Genomic DNA, 16,743 nt, shown 5'->3' with positions numbered 1-16,743 from the left:
TTTGGACCCGCTAGGGGTTGTGAGCCTGCGACCCACCCTGTGATGCTTTATTTTTTCATCTGTCCCAGCTGCAGTAACAGCACTGACATATTGTAAGAAGGTGCCGAGGACAAGATGCCAAAGCGAATACTTCTGAGTCACCCTGGATGGGCAGTGAGTTAGCGAGGAGCTGGTGATGTTTCTACCTGTCAGAGGAGTCCATTCCACCTTGGAGAGCTGCAAAACAAAAGCCACTGATTTGTACTGAAGCCAACCCGTTTAGGAACAGGGTGGGATGAAGGGACTCCCTGTGGAGGCAGGGACCCGAGCTGACAGTGCTGCAGGTCCTCCCAGGGCTACCTCCTGACGTCTGAAACTTCTGCAGTTATGTGATGGTGAGGAAGGCGCGGGACGACCGCAAAGTGCAAAACCTTTTGAGGAAGATGGTGCATGCTGACACCCGGCAGATGGTAACACAAAAACACCCAAAAGCAGAAAGAGTGGGGGGAAGTCCACTTACTGGCTTGAGCTGCAGAAAATCTAGAGAGGATGCTGCAGGCATGTGGGAGAAAGCAAAGGGATGCCAGGCACTGGCGGTCCTGCACGCTGAGGTTTTCCATGTGGTAGCTGAACGCCTTCCCCAGAAAGGGTCTGGCGAGGAGGTGGGAGTCCTCCCCGTTTCCTACAGCGCTGGGTTCTGGTGGGCGCTCTGGCAGATGAAGCAGGATCTGCTGTGGAGAGGAGAGCTAACAAGAAGGGAGGCTCTCTCCTCTTGTCCCTTCACCACTGACAATTTCTCACGTGTCAGTGCAAAAGCAGAACCTGCTTCATTTCAGAGTCTTGGTAAAAAGTGCCTGCGTGCAGCCCTCAGCTGCGCGCTGAGGAAGCACCTGAACAGCCCGAGTGACTGAAGGCAGCGTGGCATGCAGCGCGGCTCTCCTGCGCTGGTGAAACCAGGAGGAGGAGGAGGAGGAGGAGGAGGAGGGTCTACTAAATGTCAGTGATGCCAGGGCGTGTCACGAGCTTCTGGCAGAGGTGCAGGAAGTATAAAAGTCAGTTTCCCAAAAAGGGTCTCTGGCAGGAGCTGCGGCGTGTCGAGGTTGCACAGGAACATGCGATGCTCTTGCTAACCTTGTGACTTCATCTCCGCTCGAAACGAGACCATGGATGGCGGTGAGTACCTGTTCTGCAGCCCCTGGCTTTGTCTTCAGCTTTATTAATAATGCCTAAACTCATGCCCTATGGCACAGGGATGAAGCACTTTTTGCAGAGTAATTAGACAATAAAAAAGGTTTTAATCTTCCTCCTATTTACTATTAAAAAAAAAACCCCGAAGTTCTCTTTTACAGGTTAAAAAAACTCAATTACTTCAGAAACAAACACACACAAAAAATGGGCTTGGAGGCTATTTCAAGGGGCTGCTCTCTCCCAGAGCAAATGTAGACATTATGCAAGAATAGCATCTTTTCTTCCATGTTCTTCATAAAAAATAAGAGAGGCAATGCCATCTCCTTCGCAATATTATAATTCGGTGAATAAATCGAGGAATTAGGAGCAAGCATATCTGAGTTTATTGATGCCTATGTCTCTCTAGTCTTATGCAAATTGTTTCTATTAATGAATATCTTCACTGCAGCAACAAAACTTTGCTGCGAAAATGAAGGCTTTGCGTTTGCTCGGAGCTGGAACAGCCCTGCTGCCCAGTGCGGCGCGCTTGCACGGCTCTGTCCTCCCCTGGGTTACCCCAGCACGCAGCATGCGGGAAGAGCGAGTAAGCGAGAGAAGCATCTTCTCTTCGGCACATGACATCCCGTTAGCCCAGGAGGCACGAGACAGTTGTTTTCTGTTTCTTGCTGAAAGTTCAAAATTTCCTTTTGCCACTTGTTGTTCTTCCACACCCAAGGCTCCGCGGGCACCAGCTCCCAGGAGCTTGAGTAGGTGGGTGGCCATAGGAGGGAAATGGCACTGTGGGTTGGAGGTGTGGCAGCTAAGATGCAGGCTCTTTTTCCTCTAAGACTGTAAGATTTATTCCTTTTTTACTTACTTTTATCTTTTTACTGCTCAAATATTTGCAAACACTAATCGCAGTGTGACAGAGGTGCAGGGGAGAGGGACACCTGCAGTAGCTCAGGTGGGTAAGCTAGTTTATAACCAGATTAACCAAACTGGGTCTAGAGTACAGCCAACACCTCTCCGTGGCAGAGAGCACGGTCAGAGCTGTCATTCGCGTGGTGAGAGGGATGGGCAGTAGCCGCAGGGTCCATCCCAGTAAAGCCTTGTTCCAGGTCTAATGAATTAAGCTTTGTAACAGGATGAAATGGGAGATGTCGCTGCCTTTTCTCTGTGACACTTTCAAATCAAAGCCTTAAATTAACCAGGATGGGAGAGGCTTCCCTGGGGTGAGAGGTGTAGATGTAGATAGCACAAGAAGGGGGAGTACTGCCCTCTCTTTTTTTGAAGAAATTAAGATGCAAAACCAAAAGTGACTCATGGAAAATCCCACAGAGAGCTAGTCTGGGCCAGCTGGGAAAATAACCACTTCTTGTGTCTTTGTCTGCTGTTTCGGCCCTCAAACTAGTTGCCCTTTTCCAGGCAGGGATTCCTCCTCCTGGAGGCTCTGCAGTGATTTCTGGGTTAGGCAGAGGGGTGGCCCACGGGCAGCGTCTCCATGGGAAGCCATGGACGGTGCAGCCGGCGCTGAACCCTGCGCTGGGTTAGGAAGCGGGGGGCTCTCCCAGCCCCTCAGGCGACACGGGAGAAGCAGAACGCTCCTGTGCGGTGCACGCTGGAGGCACTGGGTCCCGCAGGACCCACCAGGCAGAAGCAGGGCAGGAGCAGACGAAGCATCCTCACAGCCTCTGGCAATCAGTGGCTTAGCAAAACCCCTGCGTTTTGGAATCCCTGCACCCAAACCAACACACCACAACCCAGCTGGACCTGGTCACCACACATTGCTCGTATTTAAACTTTCGGCCCCTGCAACATCATGTGGGTGCTCCGTAGGCGTCTTGTTTTAAGGGGTTCAGTATTTGGGGGGGCAGCGGTTACTCTGACTTTAGCTAACTGGTAAGGGCTAATTGTGACAGGAAAAAAAAGAATCCGTGAGAACCTGACAAGACGAGTAGGATAATTTTCCTGCTTTCGGGTTTTTTGTCCTACTATTGTATTCTAAAAGAATATCTCACAGCACTGGAAGATGCCCAGCATTACTTTTGTTGTTTTGTTTTGTTGTTTTGTGTTTTTTCAAGCAGTTATATAGGAAACATGACTGGCTCACTTAAGCAAGTCAAAAAATTCATTCTTATCTTGTCTTTTGATTCACAATTTCCTAAAAGTGGTGGAGGCAGAAAATTATTAACTTTCTTCTGTAACAGACCTATGAACACATGAAAAAAAAGCACAACTTGGTTTCACTGGGTCTGCTCACTCCTGAAATGATGGTATCTTTCTTCTGCCAGTTGTGAGAAGCATAGGGGAAAGGGGGGGAGAGCAGGCACTGAGCTGTTAACTGCCAATAGTCATTATATCATGTAAGTATGATTAATTTTTCTCAGAAATATCCGGTTCTTTCCCCAAAAGCCTACTATGCTGATGGTGAAGAGGCACCAGAAACTGTTACACGTTTAAAGATATAAACAGTATGTTACTCACTGCCTACACATGTGCTGAGGTGCTCGAGACTGAAACTTCTGCTTTGCAGTTCTGGCCAACAGAAAAACATACTTTCACCACGAGGGTTTGGCCAGGGCAGGCTTGCTCAGCTTTGCCAATGCTCCCTAAAGCACCCCTGACTCCGGCTTTCCCCTCCGTGCGCCCCCGGGCACCAGCAGAGGCGAGCAGCTGCTCTTCCACCCTGGCCCTGGTCAGAGCCTGGCCTGCTTGGGTAGCAGCTGGCCTAGTGCTCCGTTCTGCAGGATTTTGTCCAGTTTTAACCATCCTGCGTGGTCGTGGTCCGGCCCCTCTTTCCTCCTCTGGGTAGACTTTCCGCTACCAACTACTTCTTGCTGTCAGAAGCTTTTCTGGGCCCGCCTGGGGGGATTCGCTCCCCCCGGGGCTGCTTTTATCTTGCTTAGGACTGGTCGCTGAGGGAGATTCGGATAAACGGGGTGGGATTCATCTGTCCAAACCCACCCACCAGCCCTTCCGCCATAGCACGGAACGAACTGCACCCCAGACGCCTGCCCCGCGGCAGCTGAGCCATGCCTTAAAAACACCTGTTTCTGTCCCTTTGCTATCGAGGGAGCCTGAACAAGTGACCCGATGTCAAGGGCTGGAGCTCAGGGGATGAACCCCACCCCTTGGGCTTACTCTGCGGAGGATGATTTGCAAAAGTGACGGGCTGCTGACCCCTCTCCCCATGCCCTGCCACCAGCGGCAGCGAGCAGACCCCTTCCCTCTTTCGCTCACACGGAGCAGTCCTCCTTTCCGCCTTTTCCCACGTCCTGCAGGGCAGCAGCATGCTTCTGAGAACTGCAGCAAACCAGTGCATCGCCAGCTGAGGAATGTGGGGGCTGACACGGGCCTTCATAACGTGTCTGACTCATTTGCTGTAATGGGGTTTTGTTGCCTTTTTTATAAACGAGGTTTATAGTTCAACAGTTTGTGGGGACTTTTGAGAGGGGTTTTTTTTTTCTTAATATTTTGAGGAACAAAACTTTAGGAAAATACCCACAGCAGAGAACTGCCAGAGGAGAAAAAAAAAAGAGAGAGAGAAAGAAAAAGAAAAGAAAGCTACTTAAAATTGCCTATTAAACTCCCAGAGCGTGTCTCATTTCCCCTCTGCAGCTCATTTCCTTTTCCCCCCCCAAAACCGCTGCCCTGGACCCCCGAGAGCACCGCAGGGAGAAATGCATTTGGTCCAGTTTGCCTGAAACTGGTGACGCAAGGACTCGCTCAGCAGACCCATGCGGGAGGACCACAAGGCCACAAAGCCTCTCTGGTTATGCCTTTGCATCTGCGTAAGCTGAGGTGGAGGGACAGAGAGCGGGGAAGAAACAGTGCAAGCTTTTTTTATATTGAAAAATCATTTGACATTTAAGACACTTGAAACAGCAACCGGGAGGTGGTGGGGGGAGCGTTTAGATCTTCAAAGGAATGATACTTAGCTAAACTGTTTCAGGATCGTTAGTTGAGTCACTTCATCAGTCCTATTTCGTTAGGTGCTTCACAGAAACGAAAAAAAAAAAAAAGACCAGCAACCCACCGGGGCTGTGCACTCATGACTTTTCAGATCAGGCAAGGCCTGGGCTGGTCCTGGGGCTTGAAGGGTTGATGCGAAAAGCAAAAAGCAGAGCAAGATGGTACCTGCTTGGGGGACGGGTGCCCTGGGCGGGCCGTGCTGGTGCAGCAGCCTGGCACTAGGCGGCACCGCGTCCTTTGCGTGAGACGACAGGAAAATGCAAACCAAGCGATGCCAAGAGCAAAACACTGGTGGGGTGGGATTGAGGTTGGGGCCCTTCCTCTGTGCACCGAGTGGCTCTTCTCCCCTGCCTCCTTTTGTACGGCTTAGTGGTTAATTGCCCTTGAGGCCTCAGCCCCTGCCCGGTGCGGCCGAGCTGCGCCGGCAGAGGTGGTTATTGCCCACCAACAGGCACGGGCGGGCACACAAGCACCAGGGAGTCCCCTGGAAACCAGGCTGTTAAGGAGGTGGAACGGACTGAAGGCTCCACTGGCTGGGTTTTTTTTTTGCAGAGGTCACGGACCCCACGCCTGCATCCCAGACCACGAGGGCAATTACAGTCTAGGCTTGCTTAAATTCACCCGGCAGTTTTAAGTGGTTTGGGCTTTCAGTGTGTTTCCTGTGTGTAATATGCAAAAGTTAGACAGCAGCTCGAAGGGAGAGATAACTACACCAGATGCTCACCAAACCTCTTCCTGCAGTCTGGGACTGGTCAGAGTGAAAGACGTCGGACACACAGAAAATACAGAGGCACATAGTCAAGCCTCCCCGTTACTCCTCCAGCCCAACCTGGGCGTACTCCGCTCCTGCCTGTGAGCTGCACTAACGCACCGTTACACCTTCCAGGTTCCCCCAGGAGGATTCAGAGGTGAGGGGTGTCTGAGCACAAGCACCCAGCTGCACGAGTATGAAAGACGAACGTAAGGGAGGAAGGCGAGGCACAGACTTCCGCGAGACATAGTGGGGCGCTCGCATACGGGCGCTGGGCATCAGAAGTGCGAGGAGGGTTTTTTTTCACACGTGGCTGAGGACCTCTCACCCACACATCACCGCTCACATATAAACAAGCATCTCCTATCACAGATACCAAAGTAACTATTTCTGTTATTAATGACGCTATTGCACGCGACTTAAAGGGGGGACACTGGCACAAGGGTCGCAGTTTCCTGATGTAGTGGAATTCCATCACCCTGCTCCAGTGCAGCACCTGAGCAGGAGACTGGCGGAGCAGGAAAGGCTGCAAAGGAGCTCTGCAAAGAACCAGAACAGAGCTGTGTACAACAGACTGCTGAGCACGAGGGGGGCAAAGGCATCGGCCAAATTTATGAGCAAACAGGCTTGTCCACAGGGAGAGAAAGCCATACCCCCAAAAAGAAAGAGGCAGCTGAAGCCAAAGGCATCTCCTGCCTCTGCCCCCGCCTTGTGCAGTGATCCCGGAGCCGGGAAGTGAGGGGCTGCGGCAGGGGTCACCAGCCGGTGCCTGGAGAGGCATCCCAGGGCCAGCGGCATCACGCTCAGAACAGCCCGTGCCAGCCCCCCTCGAGGAAGGGCACATCTGCTCACGCCAGAGCGGAGGTGAGGGATTTCTTACACTTGCCAGATCACCTTCTAGCCTGAACAGTTTTAGTCGCAACTGCCTGAGGTAGGTGCTGGTATGTGCTTTAAATAGAGCAAAGAGAAAGCTTTCACTGGCCTCTCTGCTTCTGCTAACCACAGCAGGAAGAGCTGTTTGTCTGAGATTGCTCTCACCATTATCACATGTGGCTCTGAATTTAATTTTTCCTCCCAGCTGTCACCATCCTGTATCTCCATATCCAAAGGCAGCAGAAGCCAACTCTGACATTTAGAGACAAGCAATAAATTTCAGCCAGCTTCAGTTCTGTATATCCTGCAGGGAGCAGAGCTTTCCTGTTCTGCTGCCCCGTCACCGCGCTGTCAGGGAACAGCTGGGCCAAATTTATTGCACTCACAGCTGTATGTTTTTACATGGGCTGAGCATGCTACACCCTCACAGCTCAGAACAAGGCACGGGAGATGGGCTGCTGACCGTCTGGAGGGAAAAAAAAATGTATAAAATAAAAATTGTTACACTATGCAAGAGTTAACCGTCTCTGGCTGTCAGCCTTTACAGATGGAACTGGAGGCACCGGACTCCTGAGACTTCATCTGGGCTCTGAGAGTAACTTGTTATGTGATCCTGGGTTATCCCGTCAGCATCTTCGTCGGGTTTTAGGTTACCCAGTTGCTGGGAGCTTTGCAGGGTTGGGAATGCCATGGTCAAGTATGCTGCTCCTGCTCTTCCCAAGCGAGCATCGTGTGGAAACCCCCACTCAACTGCTAACGCTAACACAGTGTCTCCTTCTTCTACAGGCAAGCAGTTAAAGGTCACCCTTGTTTTCAGCCTTCCCCTAATTTTTCAGGTAAGCTGTTAAAAACAACATTGTTGAAATCCAGCTGCGTTTGTGTTGTGGGTAAAAGCAGCCACCCACAGCCCTGCAGCGATGTGTGGGGACACGGCTGCTCACGGTGAGGATCCAGCCCGTACGGAGGCGGGCGGTGAGACAGCCGAGCAGTGCTAGAAGCCAGAGAAAAAAACAAACAAAAGGAGTGAAAACAGGGAGAGAACAGAAACAATGACATACACTGAGATTTTAAGAGAGCCTGGACTGTTACAACCGAGTCCCCTTCTAGCACCAAAATGATCATTTCCAGGAAAGACGAGAGCACCCTACGCCGAGTGCTTGTGAAGAGCCAGCTCGCTGCTCTTTGCAAATGCCTGGACAGTGCTGGGCATTAACGGAGGTCGGTGTTGAAGCGACCACATGCCCAGGGAGGAAGAGTCCCGCGTCTTCCTCCGCCCGTTCCTGCTCAGAGTACCAGTAACCCAAAGCACCGGGCTGCGCCGTGACCTGCTCCGGAACCACGGGCCTGGCCCCGGCACTCGCTCTCCCACATCACAGGAGCAGCCTCCGCCATGCCATGGCCCCCAGCCCAGGCTCTGAGATGAGCAGAGCAGGGAGAGCTTTGCAGTCTGTTTCTTTTCCCTTTCACTTCTGGTGGCATGCCTCCAGATAGCAGGCAGGATGTGGTGAAAGCCAAGCCTGCCTGAGATGGAGAGCGCGCTAAGATACTCGGTGATAACAGCAGAGGTATCCAGGGGAAACCTTTCATCTCTGTGCAGTGGAGAGAAGATACTGGAGACTAATAAGTCACAAAAAAGCAGGGCACAGATACCACAAGTTCACTCTGCCCTGTAGATTATGGCAGTGTAGGAAGATGAAATGAGAATAATCAGAACTTAAATCAGGGGCAGGGGCCTGAATGAGACACCGGCAACGTGTCCATGCCGGCAGAGTAACAGTTTCCTGCTTCATTCTCCGTGTTTCCTCCCAGTTTCATTGACACCTCTATTAATTTAGCAGAGCAAACAGCCCAGGGAGGCTCCAGCTTTGTCTTCCCACGGGGCCCTCTGCTCGCAGCACCGCTCCGGCACTCGGCAGGCTCACCCCACGCTGGGGGACAGGACGGCAGCGGGACCCGGAGGCGCGGGGGGACGCTGGCGCTCGCCGTGCCAGGTTGCTGCCACTCACAGACACAACCCTCTTCCAGCCCTGTCGCAAGTGAGAAGGGGACATGAGCAACAGGAACAGCTCAGATGGGAAAAGGGAGGGAATACTGAAGGTAGAAAATGGCTAAGGAGTAGAGCCAGTCAAGAGGAAACGTTATCCCTGCTGAGAGAAGGGGAACGCTGGAGGACGTATTATTTTTCCCATTTCGTCCGACAGCTGGCTATGTACGTATAGCTGTATGTGGGTCCTGAAACACTCTGGAAAGCAGCCACACATTTGAGAGTTTGCAGGTGTTACTTTGGCTGAGCACTAAACATTTCTTGTGGAATTCCCACTCTGAGCCCCCAAAAACCCCCAAACCCCACATACTGATGGGGAACGTTTTCAGCCACGAGGCCTTGCCAACTCTGTTCATGATGTTGGCAGGCGCCGACTCTTGGGAACTCCCCGGGACTTCTCTGTGGCCACGTGCTCTCGCCTGCTTCTCAGGCCGGCACCAGGCTCCCTTCCTGACACGGGCCCGTGGGGCACGGTACCTGTCCCAATACACTCTTTTTTTCTTCCTTGCTCTTAGTTCTGCACCGGGAACAACGTCACCGATGACTACGACTCCAACACCACCATCGACTACACCCTCTTCGAGATCCCATGCGAGAAGGAGGAAGTCCGTAACTTCCGCGCTGCCTTCCTCCCAGCCATGTACTCCCTCATCTGCTTCACGGGGCTGCTGGGGAACGGGCTGGTGATGCTCACCTACATCTACTTCAAGAGGCTCAAGACCATGACGGACATCTATTTGCTGAACCTGGCTCTGGCAGACATCCTCTTCCTGCTGACCCTCCCCTTTTGGGCCACAAGTGCAGCCATGCACTGGCTTTTTGGGGAGTTTGCCTGCAAAGCTGTCTATTGCATCTGCAGAATGAGTTTCTTCAGCGGGATGCTACTCCTCCTGTCCATCAGCATTGACAGGTACTTTGCCATCGTTCAGGCTGCCTCAGCCCACCGCTTCCGTCCCCGCATGATATTCATTAGCAAGGTCACTTGCATCCTCATTTGGGTCATGGCCTTCATCCTCTCAGTCCCTGAGCTGGTTCACAGTGGTCTAAGTCAGTCAGACAGCCATCCCCGCTGTTCCATCATCGCTAGTGACTTGCAGGCCTTTAACACCGGCATCAAAGTTTCCCAAATGGTTTTTGGCTTCTTATTTCCCCTTCTGGTCATGTCCGTCTGCTACCTCATCATCATCAAAACATTACTCCAGGCCCGCAACTTTGAGAAGAATAAAGCCATCAAGGTCATCATCGCCGTGGTAATCGTCTTCATTGTCTTCCAGCTGCCCTACAACGGTGTCATGCTGGCCAAGACCATCTCAGCCTTCAACCACACCAGCTCGTGTGAGGAGAGCAAGCAGCTCGACGTGGCGGATGACGTGACCTACACTCTGGCCTGCTTCCGCTGCTGCCTCAATCCTTTTCTCTACGCCTTCATCGGCGTCAAATTCCGCAACGACCTCTCCAAGCTTATGAAGGGGCTGGGCTGCCTGAGCCAGGAGCGCCTCTGGCAGCTGTCCACCTGCCGCGAGAGCAAGAGGTTTTCCTTTGCCATGGAGACAGAGACGACCACCACCTTCTCCCCGTAAGCCGAGCTCCAGGCAGGCTTTGACCAAGCTGGAGGCTGGACTAGTTTTTTACACTTCCTCTATTCTGAATTACTGGTAGAGCGAGACTTGCCACTACTGTAGGAAAGGCAGCCGTAGCGGGAAACCCAGAAGCCTCCCCACATTACAGGCAACGCGCACCGCTAGCCAATACTCCGTGGATGAAGAGACTTAATAAAGCTGTGACTAACAGCAAAGCAAGGGACAGGAAGACCGGTGAGTCCAGAATTTATCATGCCGTTTCACCTTTATTTTAGTCTTTCCTATCAAAATAAGAAATGCTCAGAATAGAACATTTTCCTTAAAAGCAACAAACACCAAGAGAAACAGACGTTTGTGCAGCGGAATTGCTTGGTTCAGAGCTGAACCTCCGAGAGCATCGTCCTTGCTTTGAACGTCGCTTTCAACAAGACTACCTATCGCTCTTCCATACCTACAAAAATTACGCTTGCTGCACTGGCTCAGTCTTCAAGACCAAGCAGCACCACCGGCCTCGAGCGCCAAGCGTAATGCAGCACATAACGTAAGCTGCGAAGCACCCCGGCACAGCGCGCTGCTCTGCCTTCCCCCGCGGGAAGTGAGAAATTTCCATAGCTCATACTGAATCATATGCATGGCATACATCGTTTCCATAACTTGGTGTATGAGTGTGGCAACTACACATTTGTCAGGAAAGGTACAAATTCCACCTCGCTTCTGCCTGTAGCAATGATTTCTGGTGTTTCGCCCACTCAGAAGGCGCATCCTAAGGAGCACAAGCTATTGCATCCCGACATTGACGTGAATTGCTTAGAAAGGTTGCTCCCCTCTGGAAATAAAGTCTCCTTCAGCTTCTGAAAGGGCACCTGCCTGCATGAGGCTGACGCAGGGGTAGGAAGCACAGTTTAGAGTCAAACTTTTTGCACACGAACAAATCAGTTACAAGCTCCAAATAACCGATGTCTTTCCAGTCGCCAAGCATGCAAACTCAAACTAAGAAACAGATGCTTCTACACCAATCCAGCCAGGTGCTTAATGTATGTTTCCAACACTCAGCCATCCAGCCTGTCCCGATGTCATCCTTACTCCTGATGTGCTGAGGGACCGTTCGCTCACTCGCTTGATATAAAGCGCGTGCTTTAGTGGACTGGTGCCAGACCAGGGCAAATCCGTACGCATTCCTCAAGGCACGACTCTCAAATTCAGGAGGTAGTTGTGCCCACGTTCCAAGCACTTCAGTCTGCCGGTACCCGGAGCTTGCCTGTACCTCGCTTTATCAGCTGCTGTGGACACAGTCTGCTGATTTTCACATACGTGTGGGGCCTTCTCCGCTATTGCTTGTTGACCTCAAAAGATAAACAAGAATGTGGGTTTTCTTCTCCCTTCCCAATCAACGTGTCTTTCTAGAAGGACTTTAGCAGCTGGCTTTTGAGTCAGATATGCATTTCACTTATAAGCTATCGAAAACGTGTTTTGCATTCATACCGTCAGTACTAATAAGGATGCCATTCACCGTGGTTTGATTTAAATGCGAAGTACAGTCACGTGTTGAAGATTACTGCCAGGGTCACGTACTTGAAAGGAACATGGCAGCTGAACAACAGATTATTGTCATGTAAAATAAGACCTTGAAAAGAAGCCCAGAACGTAGCACCAGTTGGTGCATTTACTGGAAGAGCAAAGATTCCTACTGACAGATGAATACCCTGGGAACTGCTGTCACGGGACATCTGAATGTCACTGGGGAGGAGCTGCTGCAATTGTTCCTGCATCTGTTATTGACTTGCCTGCTCTAATCCCCACAGCGCTCAGCTCTCCCCAGAGCCAGACGTCAGCGCGAAGGGTCTTGGCCAAGGACGGCTCTCGGCGCTGGGCAGGAGCAGGCGGAGGCGCACAGCCTCACCCTCCAGAGCAGCAGCCTGGTGGAACCTGTAAGGCACGTTGCGGTGGACGAACAGAGCCACGCAGAGCAAAACACACTTACTAAAAAGACATTTATATTTTTGCAATGCCATACGTGGCTCCATTAGGTGTGATACAGAGAACTCTCTGGGTCGTAGGTCGAAAACATTGCTTTAGAGACATGAGAATTAAAATCAGCCTTCCAGGGAAAGAATTCAATTAACTCGTTCTGAGATGATGGTGCCAGTTATATAGCCGGCTGCCAGCATAATTAAATAAATTCTTCTTCATAAGCCATTTGGCTCTGGGGTACGGGACTTGGCCAAGAGCTGGGACTCGGGAAGAAAGCACATTCTGCCCTGCATTACCTGTCTGTGCAGAAGCACAATCCCATCCAGCCGTTCAACGCGTATTCTTTTATAACATCCATGTAACACGTACAGAAGTGCTGCTTCTCTGTCACATGAAATGGGGGGTTACGACTGACACTGAATCATCTGTTCTTGGTTTGTTCCTACAGTCCTTACCCAGGCAAGACACTCGGCTCACGAGAACTTTGCCAGAGCAAGGAACACCCATAAGACAGGGTCTTTTTAGTTTTCTTCATCAGTAATAATATATTCCTAACGTGTATTCATATATGCAAAGCTGCTTTACACAGAAAGAGTTAAATATGTACATGAATGTACCCTGAAAATACACTGCTTTAACTAAAACCGTTTATGCAAAACACATTCACCTAACTTATTCTAGCAAGGAAAACTGCTTCACCAGAACACGCAATTGTATTTGTCTCCTATTTGATAAAAGCCAGTCCCCTTCTGCAAACTGAAAATTCTCCAGGTCTTTATCGACTAGAAGCATTCTGAATAGGAAAACATGCAGCTGCTTCGATGCGAGTGAGATACTGAAAGCATCGCCTGGGACAGCTGCATCTCATGCTTCCTCAGCGAGACAGTGGTGACTTCAGAGTGTGTGGCTTTTTTTTTTATTTAATGGACAGGACAAATCTGCCACTTACTTAGATGAATCCTGTTAACATTGGCATAGGACCCTAACCTGAGATTCCCCACTAAAGTCTGAAAATTGACTGTATTTTGCTGTTTGTGTAAAATAAATTATAACAATTTCAAAAAAAATACCTTTGTTTTTCCATTTTATTTCTTCCATACGATATATCTTGTATGGATCATAACGGTTTGTGTCACACCCCTCTGGTCCTGCCAAGAGCTGTTTGCTGATCATCCTAGCTTCATTTCAGTACTGCCCTGCAGAAAAATAGGGCGTAAAATAAACCAGCTGGGAGTAAAGTTGGTTCACTTCATCTGTTGATGAATTCTAGAGTAAACAAGTCATCAATAGATTAAGTAGTAATATCTACTTTAATGATTAACCCAACTGCCTTATCACTGCTCCACCACTGCACATACCTGATGTGCATGGGTATGGGAGAAGCTTTTATGTTGTCATATGTTATTGTTCGCTTTTAATTTTAAAAAGTCAGTAATGAAATACCACGTTACTGTGCAAATTGCTCACGGGGGGAGGCAGCAGCCACAGCCAGGACACCTACAAACACGGTCAGAGCAGTAGCAGCCAGGCTAGTTGAGAGGAGCTGTCTGTCTAATCCAGCCCTGCAACTCAAGCAGGCCCAGGTGGCACGACTAACGTGCACAGAACAGTTCTTCCTGACCTCCCCAGACAATTTATGCCTCAAGGCACACGGCAGTGATCAATATCCTTTACAAAAAGCGTGTTAGAATTGCAGCCATGGAACCAAAGAGAAAAGAACCTCAAAGAAAACCAGAAGACGTGAAGCTTGACGTTTGAGTGCCAAACTAAGGACCATGTCTGCTTTCACCAAACACACCCCTCTCGCGGTTTCTCGCTAGAGAGAAAGTATTAGGCTAGTTTCAGCATCCAGCCCAGAGGCTCAAGTGGCGATAAGGAGCATCTCAAGCCCATGGCACCACAGTAAAACTCTAGATAATAACAGTCTAACTCCCCGGCTTCTTAAATAAACATTAGGTCTCGCTTACCACAACTAGGTCAGAGGTCACGACTGCCCCGCGGCCAAGGAGCTCATTTGTGCAAGAGCTGCAGCCTGCCGAAGGAGGAGCTCCGAGCTAGAGCGCACAGAATACGAACCAGAACTTGCATCTTGCAGAAAGCTGCCACTTCTGGTAAAAGAAAGCTTTTAGCAATTATCTACGCTTCTCAGAGGTGACCGTGAAAAAAATGTTTAAACAGGAAAGTTTCTGAATTTTTAGAAATCAGGAACGCTGACTTACAACCCTGATTTAAACCAGTAAAACTCAGCCCACCAAGCAACCGTGCGAGATCTCAGCTTGGGCCACAAATATCCCAGCCATATCACACAGCTTCTATTACAGAAAAAAAAGGTGCATTTCTAGGGCAGATTTAACCCATTTTAGTACCCTTTACCAGCAAGACAGAGAAAGACGTTTCCCTTTACAGTTCACTGGGGGACTGGGACCAATCTCAGTCTCAATTAGAAGTTAATTAATAAAGCCTCATTACAGAAAGCGGCCAGGCAGCAGGAGAGGCATCTACCACCCAGTCATAATCCCGTGGACTCCAGGTGGTTCCTGCAACCCTCTTCTTGGTCGCTCAGAAGCCCCAGACTCCTCATTGCAGCAAATAAAGTATCGCTGCTAATAATTTCTCCTTCCCCGCCAGTCCTTCATCTATGCAAGTGTGCTAGTGTTATTTTTAAGCTACGGTTTAAAAGCCCTCCGTGCCAAGCAGATCTGGGCTGGGCAGGGGATAAACAAACGAAGCCTCGAGGGCGGTCGCTTCCCTTCCACCCATCGCAGAGCAGGCACTGGTTTGTCCTCTCCCCTCTGGTGCTGCCCAGGCCCTGCTTCCCATCGCTTGCTGGCGAATGAACTGATTAATACGACGGTGAGGGAGAAGCTCCTCCAGGCACGGCTTTGGTTTCTGATGTGCCACCTGGGCAGCTGCAGGAGGAAAGTCCTCCTCACCCTACGAAAGATCAAGCTGGAGTTAAATGAGGCAAAGAAACCCTAGAAATAACGCACGTGGCTGCTGAGGAAGGGTGGTGGCATACTGCAACAATCAGAATAGCCGAGAGTGGGCTACGGTTTCCTCTCCCCACACCTTCTTTTATATGGAAAAATAACCCAAACTCCTGTTCTGGGGGTGGAGGTGTGAGATCTCAGGGGAGAACTTCTCGCACAACCGCCTACTTTCCTCCCCAGCTCGTCAGCAGAGCTGCCCTGCCCGGGGGCTGCCTCCCCCAGAGGGGCAGGGGTGGAGGGGTGGGCCTTCTCCCCACTCCAGGGGATTTTTCCCCTCCTACCTGAGTCGCCGTAAGATGGATCTGGGGAAATTAAAGCCAGCTGAGACCTCAGCTGCCCCGTGTTTGCACCATCACAAGCAGCGTCGCAACCTCAAAGCAAGTCGATCAAAGGGCCAGACTGAAAAGCAGAGACTTTTTATGGATGAGAAGGTGGCGGGACCAGCTCTGAGTCTGTTGTTGGCCCAAAGGACGGGCCAAGGACATGCTGTTGGAATATAAGGAAAAATAACTAGATAAACAGCGTCATGCTGCATTTAATGACAGCAGCAAATCCGCTGCTGGACCTCCGTACCCCCCTTACAGCCCCCAGTGTGATGAGAGTACGCTTGGCGGGGCTGGAGGAGAGAATGGACGCGTAACATGACGAGTAACTCTCTAGCTTCGGATGTGGCTGACCATAAAAACAGAAGATACACACAGGGATGGGATCTTAGCAGGGTTTTGCTGAGTTCTTCTTCGACACACTTCACAAAACGGGCGGTTTAGTTCTCGTGGTGATCTGCATTCATAGCTGAATGCGCAGTGCAAAAAGGTAATGATGAGAAAGGTGGAAGAAGATGAAAAAAAGACGGTGGCTGACTAGAGAAAAAAAAAATTACCTAGCAGCATTTGCTCTCTACCAGGCCTTTTCCTGCTCAGTGCTGGCATGACCCTCCGGACCAGCGCGGCACGATCCCACCCAAAGGACACGCAGCCGCGGTACCGTCAATGTTTGCACGCTCCTGGTAGCGGTGCTGTAAGGGGGAGGGAAGCTCAGTCCAATCCAGGGGTTAAAACTTCAGACAAGACTTAGGAAATACGGGTCGTATCCCTAGCTCTGCTCCGCAGGGACCCGAGTCGCTCCTGCGCTTCTCCCCCAAGCACTAAACCAGAGACAAAATGTCGCTTTGCAAAAGTAGTGACAGGAGTACCTAGCTCTGTTACCAGTGCCATGGGCGGGAGCCTTCCCGCCCTCACGCTGGAGCAAAAAAGCAGACCTCACGTGCTTAGATTTTGCAGAAATTGCAAGTTTTCAGGGCAGCACACGCACAGCTCTGGGCAGCCGGCTGACCCATCCTCGAGCTGCACTGAAAGCTGCTTTTTGCTTCCATCTCTCAGTAAGAGCCCAGTTCTTTACAGGGCCAAGAGCGTTACC

General features: G+C 50.7%; 1 protein-coding gene across 1 annotated transcript; it reads left to right on the top strand.

Annotated features, from left to right (window-relative positions):
* Positions 1-1,026: 1,026 nt before the first annotated feature.
* Positions 1,027-13,396, top strand: CCR7 (C-C motif chemokine receptor 7). Its single transcript, XM_075116901.1, has 3 exons — positions 1,027-1,152; positions 7,529-7,578; positions 9,302-13,396. Exons 1-3 carry the CDS (start codon positions 1,143-1,145, stop codon positions 10,364-10,366), a joined length of 1,125 nt encoding a protein of 374 aa, XP_074973002.1. The 5' UTR covers positions 1,027-1,142; the 3' UTR covers positions 10,367-13,396.
* The last annotated feature ends 3,347 nt before the right edge of the window (positions 13,397-16,743 follow it).

Source organism: Phalacrocorax aristotelis, chromosome 23 (genome assembly GCF_949628215.1).
Source record: "Phalacrocorax aristotelis chromosome 23, bGulAri2.1, whole genome shotgun sequence".
Taxonomy (NCBI): Eukaryota; Metazoa; Chordata; class Aves; order Suliformes; family Phalacrocoracidae; genus Phalacrocorax; species Phalacrocorax aristotelis.
The sequence above is the reverse complement of the archived record's forward strand: the minus strand, read 5'-3'. Positions and strand labels throughout refer to the sequence as shown.